Source organism: Protomyctophum bolini (assembly GCF_963924005.1).
Source record: "Protomyctophum bolini genome assembly, chromosome: 22".
Lineage (NCBI taxonomy): Eukaryota > Metazoa > Chordata > Actinopteri > Myctophiformes > Myctophidae > Protomyctophum > Protomyctophum bolini.
Window position 1 is genome coordinate 9,620,676 of NC_137883.1, and position 19,032 is coordinate 9,639,707.

At 42.2% G+C, this 19,032-nt stretch overlaps 1 protein-coding gene across 1 annotated transcript in view; it reads right to left on the reverse strand.

The window, feature by feature from the left end:
- Positions 1-14,539, reverse strand: part of musk (muscle, skeletal, receptor tyrosine kinase) — a 44,116-nt gene extending 29,577 nt beyond the window's left edge. Inside the window, exons 1-6 of the mRNA XM_080755724.1 lie at positions 14,309-14,539; positions 6,783-6,909; positions 6,139-6,290; positions 5,473-5,600; positions 4,255-4,396; positions 3,528-3,652 (exon numbers count right to left, since the gene is read on the reverse strand). Of these exons, the coding sequence (XP_080611850.1) occupies positions 3,528-3,652; positions 4,255-4,396; positions 5,473-5,600; positions 6,139-6,290; positions 6,783-6,909; positions 14,309-14,390 (756 nt within the window). The 5' untranslated portion in view covers positions 14,391-14,539. The remainder of the gene's footprint in view (positions 1-3,527; positions 3,653-4,254; positions 4,397-5,472; positions 5,601-6,138; positions 6,291-6,782; positions 6,910-14,308) is intronic.
- Positions 14,540-19,032: the final 4,493 nt, after the last annotated feature.

The following is a 19,032-nucleotide window of genomic DNA, read 5'->3' on the forward strand; positions in this document are numbered from 1 at the left end:
CACACACACACACACACACACACACACACACACACACACACACACGTCACACACACACACACACACACACACACGGTGTCTGTGTATTTACAGGCTGTAATCACGTACCACTCAAAGTTATTAGCTGCTTAGACAATTATAGACCACCCTTGGTGGCACCTATAAACCTGTCACAATACGCAAGTTGCTTGATCTTGTAACGAGTGTGGAAATTGTACCCTGTTTATGTTATTACTTTAAACAAGTGAAAAACTGGCCATATGGACATGGGGATTTGGGGGCTGCCCATTATTCCGTTGGAAATGATGGGCACCATGGAATGAGTACTTTGGAACAGTGGGCCATTAGCATATGGCACCACTGACATGGAATGAAGAAGACAATTGCAACTCTTCCCAAATGTAAGCTGTTAAGCATCTCTGCGAAGTCTCGCTCGATTAAGACCGCAACTCACGTTGGAGCAGTGCCTTGGTTAATTTATTGGCAGGTTTTTCCAATTGCCTAATTGTGCCCTCCTCTTTATAGTAGCATGATGTACCTGGGCTACACACATAGCACCAGAGAGAATGCCAGCAGCAGAGGAGCAACATTAGGAAGGACTTTGAATGCATAGCAAGCAGCACACCCTAGACAAGTCGGCTACATGTAGCCCATATGGGCTACATGTAGTCGACTTGGTGCTCAAATGTGTGACCATTTATGAAAATTATAATTAATTAAAATGTTGCTGTCTTGGTACATATAGAATGACTGGTAGGATGGGAGGGTTCCAGTGTCTTGCGCAACGACACCCCACAAGGCCCACATGGCTTAGGACAGGGCAGTATAACTCAAACCAGGCCAGGTCGCCCCTTGCACTCTACAGCACATCATCTTCACCATCACAAAGCTCAGAAAGCTGTGAAAGTTAGAGTTGTATTGTACCTGGGCCTATACAACATACTTCTATTGTTCTCTACTTTGTGCGGATTGTTGGGATTAGCAATAATAAAACACATCCTTTGCTAGGCTTACTGCCACCTCTCTCTCTCTCTCTCTCTCTCTCTGTTTGGTAAGCAGCCACTCACATGAGCCGATACTGCCAAAGTGCATTTTTCCAGATTATCCTTTGGCTCGGCTGAAAGACACCACATCAAAAGGGTAGATAGAGCGTCACGAGTCGCGTCACCACAGACAGGATGCCGTATACTGACCCTGAAGAATGAAATACAGTACTAAGCTGTGCCCTAATATAACCCCGACATGTGCCATATTGTTTTTGTCCAATGCCAAATTTGCACTGCTATGTTTGCTATGGCATGTCGCTGAGACATATAGCGAGTGTTACAGGTCACCTGGTGAAGGCCGCATGGCCTGTTCTTAAAACATCCAGCGCAGTATGACGCACTGCCAAAGAACTTTCACGCCACCAGTGACTTGCCATCGGCAAATAAATTATAATGTAGCATTTGATTGAATAAGACCACTGAAGACATGCAGTGGCACTGCCAAAACTGAAATGTTCTCAAATGATTTATTTTATTTTATCACTGACTCTGTAGGGTTGAGGACAGGAAAGTGCCCTCTACTAAAAGTAGAACTAACTACCCAAAGTGTTGAAGCAAATTACTCGCACTACATAGCATATGATGCGCTTGACACTATGAATCCATCTCAGCCATATTGTACATTCATAGTTCCATGCATAACTCTAACAAGGGCCTAATTACCTTTTTTATTTCCAGACAAAGTGACAATAATGATGTTTATAATGCGTAATGCAACACACACAGCACGGCACACTCTCTGATAGTGTGCACGTGTGTGTGTGTGTGTGTGTGTGCGCGCGCGCGCACGTGTGTGTGTGTGTGTGTTAGTAATTCCCTCTACAGCTCCAGTAATTATTCTATTTTAACCGTAGCATCAACAGTTCACACTTTCTATTATAATTAGAATCTGACCACATCAAGATGATCCTGTACTTCATTATTACACCCTGTCCCGTTTAGCTATTCAGCTGTTTTGTTCTGGGAGTGTTGACAGTTATGTATTGTTGTGTCTAGACGTTTGATTCTTTGTTTATTGAACTTCTGCAAAGGCACACAGCATCACAGAGCATTTATAAAAAGGTGCACACTCCTGCTATTACATTGTAAAAATACACATTTTTGAAATTATTAAAAAAATAAATAAATAAAATACGGTCGCCACTCTACAAGCTCACATCGCTTTGTGATGTGTTATGAGCTCTGTGATGTGTTATGAGCGTTTGTAGATGTGCTCTTTATGAAAAACTTTACAAATGCCATAATGACATATACCCAAAACCGGGATGTCAGAGTTAAAGTGGTAAATCTTTTACCACCAAGTTTAACATTAAAATGGGAAAACACGTTCACATCCAGTTACTGTACATCTGTATCTTTTATCTCTGTTAATACAGTATACACATCCTATTCACAATGACTCTCCTAGTCATTGTGAATAGGATGTGGTGTTTACAGTTACCAACATATTATGGGAAGGCTGAGAAATATCTCAAGTATTAAAGGGAATGGTGGGATGGTGGCAGGGACTGTGCAGCTCACCTCACTGTCTGTCTCCCTCCCTCCCAGACGAGCTGAATCGTTTTGATGTTGTTTTGATGTTATTAACACCAACAACCTCCCGGAAGGAGCCCCCGACGCCAATATGACCCCGGCCGCCCCGTGTGAGCCTCAACAAAGGAGTCCTTCAGGGCTGCGTCCTGAGCCCCCCCCTCCTCTGACCCCCCCCATACACCCACGGCGTCGTGGCCACACACAGCTCCGAGTAGGTGATTAAGTTCGCCCGATGACACTGACAGTGAAGTTAGTCGTGAGGCCCTAGATGTCCTATTGGTCTCCCACAGAGGCAAACCAGTGAGAGCGTCCTAATAAATCACTGTCTACTATGGAATGGAGAATGCTCTGACCCCAGCTGCTCTGACCCCAGCTGCACAGCGCTGAGGAAGCTCATGAGGACAGCCCCGAGCCCATGGGAGCATCGGTAGATGTGAGCTTCCTCGCCATCCAGGATATGCGACACAATGGTCAGTGAAACCATAGGATTACCACCAGTCACCCCTGCAGCCATTGACTGTTAAAGCTGTTAGCACGTGGAAAGCTGTACCGCAGCCTCGTAGCCTGGACCAGCAGGCTCCGGGACAGCTTTTTCCACCTGGCAGCCAGGATTACAAACAATGGACACTAAAGACCTGTTGCCTGTCTGCACACACACTCACTTTCCACAACTTTCTATGTTTGCGCACACGCGCACACACACACACACACACACACACACACACACACACACACACACACACACACACACACACACACACACACACACACACACACACACACACACACACACACACACACACACACACACACACACACACACACACACGACTCCAACATAAACAATCAATGGAACTTTACAATGTATCCATTGTTATTGTATTGTCTTTTTGGTGACATTTTACCACTTGTTCTATTGTTATTATTTCACCGATTCTGTGTACTTACAGTGTTGCCATTCTCTAGCCAGGTGATGGTTGGCACAGGGTTTCCTGTGGCATTGCACTCTAGAGAGACCTGACTGCCAAAAGCCACCCTCTTCTCCTTAGGAACGCGCAGGATGCGCGCTGGGGCTGGAGACATGAATATGATATATCGATAGAGCTTAGTGAGACAGAGAGACAGATGAATACAAACAGAGACACATGCAGGCAATTCGGCATTCAACAGCATTCAAAGAGAAATAAAGAATATAAGGATTAGGATACTATACTATGACAACAAAACTAATAAAATAATAAGATGTTATTAGTAGTGCGGTACTGTGGAAATAGACAAAGTGGCGCAAAAGACTAAAGGTGAATTCAAGTTCATTTGTAGTTTTACTTTTGGTACTGTTACCTAACCTTGTATTTGTCAGATCTATAGCATTGTCCATTTATCTTTCTTCTGCTCAGCCCCCAACATGTGGAATATATTAGGGGTCCCAGACCCTTCCTAAACCCCTCTCAACAGAGTTGATGGGTTTCCCAGACAACAATACACTCTATACTCACACTATACTGAATGTATACTACAATGTTACCTACTGTAGTGTCCCCTTGAATAGCTAGTAATCACCTAACATAATATGTTGGAATCCTAAACCATAATACTGGTTAGATCCATTTGGAGAAACTGTTCAAACATTCGATGGACTAAATCAAGCCGGGTAGGATTCTCTTAATGTACACACCCTGGACTTCTAGGGTGACAGGCTTGGAGAAGGCCAAACCGAAGCTGTTCCTCGCCACACAGCGATACTGCCCTGCATCCTCCTTCTGTATGTTGTGGATCTTCAGGGCTCCGTAATCCAGAATGTTCACACGGTCGCTGACCTAAAGGGCGTCATATAGGGCTATACGGTTAGCAGCACTCCCCGAAAGTTCTGATCTGAATGGTCAGAATAATGTGCGTGCGTGCATGTAGTGTGTATACACTGTAGATGCCCGTGTCTATTTCTGGCAAAGTCTCCTCATTTTGGGGGAATTGCAAAACGTTTATTTGCTCACAGAGGCACAAATGAGTCACTCGGCACAACGTTAGCCAGCCCCACTCTGGCTAAGGAAGAGGTTACATGAATTGATGTTCACTCTTTATTGATCCTCAAGGAGGTTACACAGAATCACCATCATAATAGCAACAGCACCAACACTTTGCTACAGTACGATCAATGCATCACTGTATACCGTCAGGTTAGGTGGGAGCCAAGCTGGGTACCCATCGGCAAAACTAATGAAAAACAGCACCATCTTTTCCTTTGGAATTCAACAGTCTGTCCCGAGAGACTATGTGGGAACTAAACTAAAGTATGGATTTACTCAAGTATTGTACAATTTTGAGGTACTTTTACTTTAATGGAGTATTTCCAATATTTCTACTTCTACCACACTACATCTCATTGGTTGACTACCTTAGTTACTATATAGTTACTTTGGTGATTTTGATTATTAGGACTATTAATAACCATGCATTAACCACTTCAGACCTATAATATACTTCAGCTATCTACAAGCTCACAGCGCATGGTGGAGCGCCGCGTTGTGAGCTGCCATTTTCTAATGATTTGCATACATTGGGACTGCATTACTATACATTTTACTGTACTTTTACCTTTGGTACTATATATTTTGATGCCAAGGCTTTTGTACTTTAACGAGTATTTCTACAGTGCAGCATTGATAACACTGGTATCTGTTCTTTTTTTAATGTGTCGTAAAATAAATTGCAGCTGACGAGCAACCCTCATGTTTAGAGAAAGGGATAGCCAATCAATCGATACAGCCATTTTCTCATGAGACTCATTTTCTAATATTGTACGCCAATTGCAAATAAAATGAACTATAATCTGCAAATCAATCACAGATTTCAGTTCCCCAGATCTCAGAGAAAGAAACAACAGGCCAGAATCTACCTTGACTAGCTCGTCATCTTTGAGCCAAGTGACGTCAGGTTTGGGGTTGCCAAGTGTAACACATGGCAACACAGCCTTCGACTCTATCAGCCGGGTCACGTTCGTTGGATGACGCTTTATCTGGGGCTCTGAGGGAAGGACAGAGAGATCGAAGAGTAAATAAAACAGAGCCTTGGGACACTCATAAATGGCCAACGCAAACAAAAGTTCAGTTCATTAATTACTTCATTGTTATTAAACATTGGTTGTATGTCATGCTTTGGCAGTAGTACTCGTGTGTGTAATGCCAATAAAGCTCACTGAAAATCGGAAATTAAAAAGACGTTAAAACAGTTTGATAAAAGGGAAGATAGGGATAAAGGTGAGAAGGTTGAAAGAGAGACGTGTAAAGTGGGAGAGAAAGAAGAAATGGAAGTGGGAGAGAAAGAAGAAATGGAAGTGGGAAGTGGGAGAGAAAGAAGAAATGGAAGGGCGAAGAGACATGTACAGTAGACAACATTGAGGGAGAGAATAAAGAAATAAATAAAGGAGAGCTGAGAGAAAGATTAAGAAAAGGGAGTGAGAGATATAAAAAGACAGGGAAGATAATATGATGTACACAGCCACCAGTTTCTTTCTTTATAATGGTGTGGGGTTCGGTCGCATATAGAACTGAAGCAGACATACTCATCTTGAGCTGCAGAGCCCCACAGCTCTTGGCTGGCTCCCCTATGCCGTTGTTGGCCAGGCAACAGTACTCTCCGTTGTCTGCTTCCCTGACATGAGGGATGACGAGCATCTGACCCTGTTCTCTTGTGATGTACCGCGGGTCATAGTAACTGGTGGAAGGACAATCAGAGAGAGAGAGAGAGAGAGAGAGAGATCAAAAGTCAGCCCAGTTCCAATTTCCTCCTGACTGAGGTCTTTGCACTATGGCGACTGTATGTTTGTCTGGCTTTCACTGCCGTACAGTCTGCTGGGCACATATTATGATGATGGGGTAGTGGAGAGTTGCCTTATTTTGATGGACAAAGGAGATGTAGACAGTCAGCACACTAATGCCCAGATTATTTTGTGTGGCTTAGTTTTCTGCCTTCCTTGCCTTCCTAAAGTTTGGACAGCAAGGCCACACTGTTATTTGTTAGCTTGTTTGCCAGTCCCGATGTTTTGTGTGTGTGTGTGTGTGTGTGTGTGTGTGTGTGTGTGTGTGTGTGTGTGTGTGTGTGTGTGTGTGTTCAACACCCAGTGCCATCTGTGGACATGATACATGAAAACCTACGAACAGTAGTTTTTAAAAGTGATTTCTGTAATGAAACGGTTAACTCTCTTACGGTATTGGGACGTTGTTCCTTGTCCAGGTGACGTCAGCGGGAGGGCGGGACTCCACCTCACAGATGAAGGTGGCATTGTGATCCAGTAAGATGTCCAGCGTTTCCACCAGGGTGATTATACGAGGGGCTGCAGGGTGAGAGAAACACTGAGAGACAGCAAGAAGACACGCACATCCCAGACCCAGTGTCAATTTTCACTGGGTTGATTTTTTGTCACTGACAAAAAATAAATAAAAACTTAGCTATGATGACTAAAACTATGCCTAAGTAAATATACTGGCAATTTCATTAACAAAAGAAAATAGACAACTCGCTGTGAGCTGTCCTCCTGAGAGCTCCATTATTCATCAGTGTACATAATGAAAGGTTCTGTAAGAGTGAAAGGACACACTCTTGTGGTGAGCCCGAGTATAGCTAGAAACTGCTTCTAATAGTTAGAATGGATAAATGCCATTTATGCCATTCCTCCAGCCAGACCCACTGTATACTGTACAAGCTGGTGTGGCAAATTCAAATCAAATAGAGCAAAATAAATGTGCACTCTAGGCTTACTCCTCAGACCATCATCAACACTGATTCATTTCAAGTAACTCATACAGCAACCTCTCTGCCGTTCAAAAGCCTGCAAACAAAAGCCTGACACATGCTTGCAGCTTTTGCTGTAAGCCATTACCCATTAGTATAGTATAGAAAGCTTTGCATCTTCCACACCTCTTACTGACATGCCAAGTAAGCAAATTGCAGTGGATCAAGCTTGACAAATCACAACAAGTTGTCTCAAGAAGACGTTTTACATATAGACAGGAGCGTATATTGCAAGCAATATTTGCGACATGGTTTAGGTTTAAGGATCTTAACTCGAAGATAGGTTTGTAACCATAAAGCATGGCAAGAGCATACAGTAGTAGAAGAAATACAGCAAGTTTTGTTGTCTCATATTTCACATAACCGCTCTTCTTTGAACATGACATATATCACATGTTCATCCACAGTATTGAGTATTAAACTGCACCTTTCACTTTACTGACTACTGACTATACTCCTAATATGTGTTTGTTTGTTTTTTCCATTTAGCTTTACTGTGACTATTTTGATCTTGGATTTCACATCAATGAACTAGCTCTAAGCACATAAAATCACGGCACTGTCTGCAATGTTTTACCACGAAGTCATCTAGATCATTCTATATAGGCTTCTAAGTTTGCTGAAGCAAAACAAAAAGTGACATAATTCTGTTGATTTAGTACAACATAAAATCTCTACTTAAAGTGTGGATTATGTATCGCAAAATATGGATGAGCACTAGTTAATCATCGACAATAGGCCAATAAGCAGAGTAATCAACTTTGAGCAGTGTGATAATGGAAAGATAATGCACAATAATCTAGGCTATTACCGTACACACATACCAATATCCTGAGTGCCATCTGAAAAATGGAGGGTCCACTTTATACAGTCAGAGTTAAACTAAGACTCAGGGTTTACACAGTGCAGTAGCATACTGTACAGTACAGCACATATAGGCTACTGTACTATACATAATAATGGAGTCAACCACGTTACATACAGTATGGCATGTGACAATATCCGTCTCCTTTGAACATGGTGTAAGTGAATGTGTTGACTTGAGAAATACTATCCTCAGAACAGACACCATGACTTGGTTACAATATGAGTACATTTATCTCTTTACTGTAACTATTCATATGAATTAATGATGACCAATTTATTCTGTATTGTCCACACTCAGGGTGAGCGAAACAGTTTCAGCCCAAACAAATTGGAATTCCTGTCATTCCTGTTTAGGACTGGGTCAGCTGTCTTCCGGATAACACTGTTTGTTATTTTTAGACCATATAAGAAACATTGGTGTATGTTACAACTTTGTTTGAACTAGACGGAGAGGAGAAGAGAAGAGGAGATGAGGAGAGGATTTGGGTAGCCTAAGGACAATGCTTTCATTTGTATAGTGAAATGTAGATGTCACACAATAACATAGCTGACATATTGAAAGGACATGATACTGTACGTCAAACTGAAATCCTGACATTTACTGGTCAAAACTGAGGTTTGAACTACTGGAATACATTTTTAACCGAGGTCAAAAGGCAAATTATCATTTTCATACTGCATACAATTTCCATCCTTAACGCTGATATCACATGGAAGTTAGTATTCAGTATTCATTGTTTTTTATAGGGATTCTAACCCAGTCCAGCAGGATGCACAGTGAAATCCTCAGTGTTATTTTATTCATTTGTAATTCTAAGAGCATACAAATGTAACCAAATTGAGATGTAAGCTCCAGCCACCTTAATGCACTGACCACATGCTCCGTTTGAGTCACGAGGACTGAAGTTTGAATCCAACTCCTGTCGTTTCATGTCTCCTCACTCTCTAGTCTCTACCCTCAGTTTCCTGTTTACACTCTCCTGTGGAAGAGGAAGCATACTGGACTAGATTTGTACAGCATCTTGTGACTTAAGGAACAGCACTTTATTTTATTGCTAGACCTATTTGCTATGAAATTATCCTCTCTAGTTAAAAGTAAATCTATTAATTTAAAAGTGATTTTGATTTGATTTATTTAGAAAAGCAATCATAATAAAAACAATATAATCAAATCGATTCAAGGATCAAGTCCGAAGACTCATTTCCACTGAGGTCCTCTCACACTGCACGGAACAATACTTTAATGAATGTCAATCCATTTGCCATTCACGGGCACTTTCCTTTTCATTGTTCATTATATGACAAGGTAGGGCTTAAGACATGTCATGTGGTGGGTGTCCCTTCTAAACAGCAACAGTCAGGGAAATGTTATTGAAAAGTCACCAGTAACATTATGTGTCACTGGCATCATGGGTCACTGGAGGATCCTAGTTCAGTCTTTCAGGGAGGAAAGAGAATATTTTGGATGTTAAGATTTTGGATCTCCCATTTAAGATGAAAGATTAGAAATTATGCACATACTCTGGTTTTGATATGGGATTGATATAATGATCTAATGATTTTGTCATTAGATCAGACCAGAGTAGGCTAGTTTCCTGTCCTCTGCAACATGCTGCGAGCACATAAATCTATTTAAAATAATCTATGTGGAAACAATTTGTACAGTGGTATTTTCAAGTCATACTAACAAGTCAAGTCAAAGTTAAAAGATATCTTTCATATATTTTTCATATATTATCTTTTACTACACGGCCATAATTATGCCTTGAGTCAACATCTCTGTAGCTGGGGTATCATTACTGTATCATTACAACAATAAGTCATGGTTTCCACATCTAGAACAACAACAGTAGTCCCATGTCAGTGGAGCAGCACTTCATTACCAAGCTGATGGCTTTAACATCTGTTGCCTCCAACTGCTCAGCAAAACAGTCACGTCTTGGTGAGGGGGAAGGACTCATGCCTAATGTATACACTCCATCATATGACATCTGTGCTGCGCTGAGAATAGGAGATCTACAAGCTCACCATCTTCTATTTTCGGCGTGTGACACCGATTAGGTATAAAATCAGGCTTGAGGATCACCCTGGATTATATAGCTACGGTTATAAACGCAAGCAAAGAATATGATACTTTAGACTACAACAGAGGCTTTCAAATACTGTTCATGTCAATGACCCCAAAATTGATTAGGTATTTGCCGTAGACTCCCATTTGAGATGACTTTGTGCCAGGGACCTCGATAAGAGAAGAGCTATATCAACATTTGAAAGATCTGTCACCATGTTTTCTTTTACAGCAGATGCTTGTAGATAGGTTATCAAAATAGCCAAAATAGGGTTTTAACAGAGTTTAAACCTCATTTCGCTGGGGACCCCCTGAAAATCCATTTTCGTAGAGATATTTTAACCTTATATACCTCATATAGGCCTACTGAGTAGTGAGTACGGTTTCTATGCCTCAACAATGTCTTCTGTTTTTGGCCAATACTGCACGTACTGTATGACATTACAGTAATGTAACATTTTACCTCAAGCTTGTAATGTATGACTTACTATATTTCACATCCTAATATCAGTAAGACGCCCTGAGGGCGAGTTTGATGGTCGCAATAAATACACCACGTCTCTGTGTGTATGTACTGTACGTCTGTAATTCACATAATTCGAGAAGCGTTCGCCCCACCGACTTCAAATTTGACACACCAACGTTGCTTCGTTCCAAGTAGGCCAGTGACCACCGGGTACCGATCTAGTAGTAATTTAGAAGCATTTAGCAGACGCTCTGAATCCAGAACACCACATGGTAAAACATTAAATACATAACATTAGTCATCAAGAATCATAAGTAAGTTCTATGTCTACATAAAAATTCTATCTAACTTACATCAGTTGAGCCTTTGCATATGCGGGTAAAAGGTCGTCAAGGGCTAAGTCTGAGTCTGAAGTTTTCATACTATGGCGGAAGATTGGGAGTGAGTCTGCCTGAGGTTCTGATTACAATGGGAAGTGCATTCCATAGTTTTGGAGCCAGAGCGGAGAAGAGTTTGGGACGTGTGGAGCGTTGTCCCGGCCATACCTTTGGTTGCTTTGAAGGCCAGCATCAGAGTTTTGTGCTCTGTGCGGGCAGCAACCGGGAGCCAATGGAGGAAGCGGAGAAGGGGGGAAGACGTGAAAAATGTGGCTGGTTGAAGACCAAGCAAGCTGCGGCATTCAGGATCAATTGGAGAGGCTTAAGTGTGCATGCCGGTAGTAGCATTCCATATGCCAGGGATGGAGGACACTTCTGTCTCTATCTTTTAAATTCAATACAAATAAATAACTAGATTGTCTGTCTTGTCTTGTCTTGTCTGTCTGTCTGTCTGCGCGCCTGGGTAACTTACAGCCGCCACATCAAGGCCCTGGAGCAGTTCCACATACGCTGCCTTCAGCGCATCCTAGGAATTACATGGCGTGATCGCGTGCCTCATTTCTGACATACTCGCAAAGACCAACTGCAGGAGTATTGAGGCCACGATCACCCGCAGCACCAGCTACGATGGCTGGGCCATGCAATAAGGATGCCCTCAAACCGCCTGCCTCGCAGAGTGCTCTATGGTCAACTACTACACACCATGGCCGGCGCTCTGCTGGAGGACCCAAGAAGCGGTACAAAGACCAGATGAAGACTGCCTTAAGGAAGAGCAAGATCAGACCTGAGGCCCTGGAGGATGGGGTAGCTGGAGGAGGAAAGGACAGCCAGGAGCTGCTGCCACTACCACCATGTCCTATACATGCAATAGGACTTGTGGGTCCAGGGTAGGGCTTTCCAGCCACCAAATATCTCACAGATAGATGTGGACGTCATCATCGGATTGTGTGTGTGCGTCCGTGCATGTGCACTGTGCATGTCTCAGTATATAATGTCTCAGACATTATTTGGACCATGCAGCATGATTTGATGTGTTTAGTGTGCTCATTTTTTCACACCTTTGAGCCTTTACAGTTAACTCAGAGTGATTAGACTTAATGTTGCAGTCAGAGAGCAGAGGGGAAAGGAGAAAGAGAAAAGGAGTAGGTTCCTGTAGCAAGCACAGTGAGAGCCATAAAGAGACTATGTGTCTGAATACAGGAAGGATATAGATTTACTCAGATTTACACTGAGTACCCTCCCCATTCCCCTGGCAGACGTTGGCAACAGGTGATACTGGTACTACTGTACTGTGCCTTGGAGGTGAAATGCAGCCCGCATTCTAAGTCTATAGGCTGTGACATATAGTAAGATAGGCAGACTGCCAGAAACATACACATGCTCTCTGCATTCTACTATTACGGTATATCAAGTATCAAACAACGACTTACTTGATATACCTTTGGATTTTGTCTCAACCACACATTATTGCAATGCAAAAACCCTTTTGCGCTCCACATCAAAACTGTTGCGAGGGAACATAAAAAAGAATGAAGGGACTATGGTCCCTGAACCCCACGACCATTGGCCAAAGAGTGGCGCTATAGCCCTCAATTTAAAAATGCTAACTTTGAACAGGCATAACTCATGAACCGTTTGGCCAAGATTCATGGAGCTTGTTAGGAGTACAAACACAAACGGGTGTGGTTTTTCTTATTGCTTGGTCCCGTCTTATCGCTGCTATCGCTGCTCAACACACGGGTGTCGTTTTTTATTATTGCTTGGTCCCGTCTTATTATCAAAGTAAAAAATTCACCTCCCTATTCCTATTCCTTTAGGGCCTAAAGACTGTGACATACAGTATAGTAAGACAGACAGGCTAACAGAAAGGTCAAATGACCCTTCACTCAATGAGAGAATAAACTAAGACTACTGGGAGACAGGCAAGATGAGAAAGTTGTTACATGGTTCAGTACACATGCACTGAACCATACAGTATGTTTTACAAACATTACTTATTCTGTAGCAAAACATTCAAGATACTGCACATAAGGTAGACAAGACAGACTTAGCAGGGACGCCCGCTGGCCAAGTGGTCCAGGCGCATGCCACATATAGGCTTTGGCCTGACAGCGCATCGCATGTTCGAGTCCCATTCGTGACGACCTTTGCTGCATTTCTCTCCCCTTCTCTCTCTCCCTCTTTCCTGCCAGTCTTCACTTGATACTATCAGAAGAAAGCCAAAAACAAATCTTAAAAACAGACTTAGTGGTAACAGGCAGTAACAGAGACAGTTGAGGTTGTTGTCTACAAGGCATGCATGTATTGCAACAGACTTTCATATACTGTCTTTACCAGTACAGTACGACTCTGTACTGATAAACAGGAACACTGCCTTGCGTTCCAGAATGCCTTAAACCCTCCAAACTGTGAGCCGACACGGGGAGGCCATAACGACACATAGAAATGCAGACAAGGAACCTACCGGTAGTAGACCTGATTTAAATCCACACCAAAAACAGCAGATCTACAAGTTCACAATGTGCCACAGCACGACAGTGACGACACGTTCACTAAAACAAAACAGACTTTAATTTGGAGACAGCTAGGCTTTACCTGTACTCTGCTTACGAACGTCCCCCTAGCCCCTACACCACAGTATAGGCTATCAATCACACTGTAAACAAACAGGTAGACTATCTTCAGATAGACTTAGGAAGTAGCCATTTCTTTTCACTAAATAGACAACTCTATGATCTTACCGACTTATCACACACACACACAAACACAAACAGTTTGTTTTTATTTAACTGATCTGTTCTTTGATTTGTTCCTTTGTTCCCTGTATTTTGTGAAAATTATGTTTTCTGTGAATACCTTTTTGATCAATTTGAGGACAGTGCATGTTTATCATAGCCTAACTCTCCCCAAAGGTTGACGTTTAGACTTTAACTGTCACAGAAAATCAACAACTTGTACCATCAACACAAAAAACAAGGTAGCCTAGCTAGGCCCTACTGTATACAAACAAACCTAGGCCTACCATGTATTATAGTTATTATTATTATTATTATTAGAGTATACTGTATCTGAGACAAAGGAAGAGACACAAACCACAATAGATACATTGAATTTCCCCAATACCAGTTCCTAGGCAAACACAAAACATGAACCCCGTGCTTACCTCTCTGTATCCCATAGCTGGGCGCGAGGAGAACCAGCAGAAAAAGGCTGCGGAACACGGTTATGTGCTGCATTATATTCATAGTCTATATAGGATTGTCCACAGGTAGATAAAGGACTTCAGAATGACACCTTGATTCCCATAGTGACTGGAGCCACGTTGTAAGGCACTGGTTAGTTCTTTCAGTGTGTGTGTGTGTGTGTGTGTGTGTTAGCCAGAGCCATCCATGCCTGTTCTGTTCTCTTGCTTGCAGTGAGAGCTAACTATCTGATTCTGTTCTACGCCGTGTGTGTGTGTGTGTGTGTGTGTGTGTGTTGACTCAGATGACAGACGGGGGCAGCTGCTAGCTGTCCTCTTGTACAGTACAGTCATTCTCGCAGCGTGGCTAGGCTCATACCCCCCTAAGCTGCTACGCAGAAACGCTATCCACACTCACCATCATGCATGACCATGTGAGGCCCCCGTTTGTCATAGACATAACTAGATTAAACATTCCAGTTACTTTACTGTCATTTGTCCAGGCAGGGTTTACTGGATGGCATACTTCCAGTATAGGCTATAAGTAAAAGTTAAAAGCACAAACAGCTAGATTGTGGTATAGTACATGACTACACATGTGCATACTGTACACATATGTGTTAACAAACATACTATTCACTATCTTGCCATTGAAGAGTGTGCCTTTTTATTTGCTTGTCATTCAAATGTGTAGCCCCTCAGTCCCTCACACCTCCTCCATACACACACACACACACACACACACACACGCTCGCACGCTATGTTGCAAACAGTCATGTTTTATGTGAGGTGTTGTTGTGCAAACATAATGCTTAATTTATACTCCAGTGTTGCTTGCCTAAAATATCAGATCTTCTATGAGCTGTAGAACTTGTACTGTATACGGTATGTACGTTGTAAATCAGGCTTCAGAGACAATTCAGGACAGCCAGACTTGGAGGCATTGACAGGTTTCTCACTAGATGTGGTATTTTTACCCTTAACTATTACTATTCCAAGTATTTTGGTTAAAAAGTACTATGCATACTAACTCACAGAGTCACTTTAAAGAGATTTACCCAAAGCTCATGGCAAGCAAACTATTGTTTGTTTTTCTCCACAGAAAATAGAGAACAAAAGACATACTCTAGTCTACATCAAGACCCGTTTGTTGACATCTTACGTTTTCCCAACATTTAAATTAACTGACAGTGTACTCTTAGCGTTGTAGCCGATACATTAACACTGTAGTGTAGTGTCCACACACTTACTACGTAGATTCTTCTTCATACAGTAAGCATTAACACAGACATGCATAATTGCATATACAAATCTGTACCCTGTACTCAATCTGTAGTAATTCAGTTTGAATTACAGATTTGGGGTTACGAGCATCATCTGCGTCTTTGTCACACACACACACACACACACACACACACACACACACACACACACACACACACACACACACACACACACACACACACACACACACACACACACACACACACACACACACACACACACACACACACACACACACACACACACACACACACACACACACACACACACACACACACACACACACACACACACACACACACACACACACACACACACACACACACACACACACACACACACACACACACACACACACACACACACACACACACACACACACACACACACACACACACACACACACACACACACACACTCTCTCTCCAGGAGCCAGCCTTTGTGTCCACCTGTTGCCAGCCAGCCCTGTATGTCTGTCCTGGTTTATTTTGGGAAAGGAATGGAATTTCCCAATGTGTTTGTGTGCTTCCTTATCCATTCTGCTTTGCTTGGTGCCTGTACAATAAAGTCCTCAGTGTTCATTTACCTCTGAGGGCGTAAAAGTGGTCTACAAGCAGACATGCCCACGTGCTGCCCAAGTCCGTATAGGATCCATAGGCCATTTACATTCTCAATGATAAACGAACAACACTGTTGATATGGGTATATTTTTACACTTGCAGAGTTGAACTAAAAGGTGGCTTAAGTGATATTCTTCTGTTAAAATAATTGGTACATAGATCTATATTCCGATAAGTAATCATTGCTATAGTTTTTCCAGATCTCTAGTAAACAGAAAATAAATGTTCCGCTCTGGATACCAATTATCCCTTTGCTAAGTTCCTCCCCAACCTGTTCTTGTCCAATAGGCACGTTAGCAGCGAGGAGACATGGCAAGCTGTCCTTCTCCCCATTGAGATGCATGTTATATGACAGGGATTTCTCCATATAAATAATCGATAATTTCAGTAGAAAGAGCTTCAAAATGTTCTAAATCTAGTCAACCAGGGCCTGCAGTAGGCTTTGCACTGGATAAATGTGCATGACATTATTTCAATAAACTAGAAATACGGTGATTAGTAATATTATTGCCATCACCTGGCTGAGTCGTGTAACTTTCCCAACGTTAAGTTATTTATGTGTTCAACACAGCCATGCAAAACAACACTAACAGCTAGGAGGTGAGGGAAGTTTACCCAGCATAGCAACGGTTGCTAAACTTTATGGATTGGCATTGAACAATCGCTTTTTGTGGTGGGGTTAATTGGGCTAATTGTATTCGATCAGGAGAGCTGAGAACGGATGATACAGTGAAATTGGAAGTGATTAAAGAAAAAAAGAGCAGACGAAATTGAGATTGGAACAATATACATTTAGAACAATAACATGTAGTTGGTAATTGTATAGTAGTATAATAGTATTTATTTCTATATTTTGTAATTAACTTATTATGACCCAAACGCACCATCACTTCGCCTAAAACGCCATGTAGATGCGCAACAGATTTTGAAGAGGGAATAGCGCGACTGTTTTTCTCCGAAGTGCGGATGACGTGACCTGCATGCCTGGTGCTTGCATGGTGCCCCTGTAATACCTGCTGGACAACTGCAAACCTCCGACGCCATGTCTACTGAGTACGTCTTTCCTGCAATGGTGCTGCCCTTTACCTCAAAACGTCTGTCACTGATATGTTAAAGGTATTAGAAAATGATCAACGAAGGTACAGGTCAATACAAAAGCTGCTACGAGGATAAACACCAGAAAAAAGCACTAAGACTTGTTTACATCAGGGTCCTCCAAAACAGAATATGTAATGAAACCCAACCATTACGAAAAGGACAAAGGACACATTACGGAAAATAAAATAAATATTACCTGACGAATGTCACAGGATTTAACTTGTGGTAGGAACCGTGAGCTTTTCACAGCTGTCGGCTGCCCAAGAGCAACACTGGTCAAGCGAGCTATTGGGAGGTTACTTGGAGGTCAGTAGATCAAAAAGCTGTGGGAGGTTGAAGGCAACGGTCCGCTGCAGGAGAAAACACGAAAGTCAACAAAGGACAACATTGTTATGTACATCACATGACATGTAGAAAATGTGTCGTTTATAAAATTACTAATAACCCATTAGTGACATGCAGTGCATTACAACAGAATGGCGGAATATTCCGTCATTTAAAATCCAACTGTTTTCTGCTTTTGATGGAATTCTCCATCAATGTACTTTATCGATATGAAACTGTCTTGTTGAAACTTTTAACACTAACCCGGTTGCTGGGCAACACCTTCGTCACCCCCAGCACCAGGAGACGTGCGCACGCATTGCATAGGGTACCATTAAAAGTATAGGATCTTCTTTGGCTGTCAACATAATTTCATTTGAAAACAAATTACCTGTAGTAGCCTACAGGTCTGGGCAGACGGCTCGAACAGCAGAAGCATGAACATAGTTGTCACCCAACGTTTTAGCTTGAAGGTCATTTGGGAACGCTGACCGGCCAGCAGCTGCAGAGTGGCCCGTCTTTGAACACTTTGAACCCAACAACACACTGAACAAACTCACCGTGTCACTTCTAGGGACTGCCTTGATGATCACGCTCAATTTAGTTGTTTTTTGTTCTGCTTCCAGTGGATGATTTACATTGTCCTTCTGAAAATATATGCATTTGATTATGATTATTTAACATTTTAATTTGATTATTTTATCAACATAATTTCACCACAGATGGGAAAGAGAGCATATCATTACCCTATAGGGATTCCTTTTGCCCTTCGCAATGTGACGCGGGCAGGGTTGTCCTTCGTCTCCAGAACCCACTTTGTGGTTTGTTCTTCAGTCTTGAAGACTGAAGCGCAAAATGCACTGTGGTTCATTTCTGTAGATCGCTCCTCAAAGGCAACAACACGGTAGTCATACCCAGGTGAGGGGCCAGTCCTGTGACATGAAATGGATGCTCACTTAGAATTTAGAAACATTACATAAGCAATGTCTGATGTCATCTCAGGCAACACAAAATAATGCATAATTCGTCATATCCCGTTACTGACACATTACTGACCTGTAGGACTGGATAGTGAGAAAGATTACCACAGTGTACATCACCACAACTCGATGGCTGACATTCAGACATGACTGCTGTAAAGAGACGAGAGAAGAGTGGGTATTTAAAGAACTGGACATATTATTTGGGTATATTTATCCACAGGTTGACATGCTTCTATAAAACATGACTTTAATATAAATGTACATGACTGTATTTGACTTGTCCTATACAGGTACCGTATTACAAATGTACTGTAGGCCTATCTTATTTTGTGTGGTGGGCATTAACAGCGCTCACTGTCGAGCGAGCAGTTTGTTTCGGAGGTCATCAACATGTCGT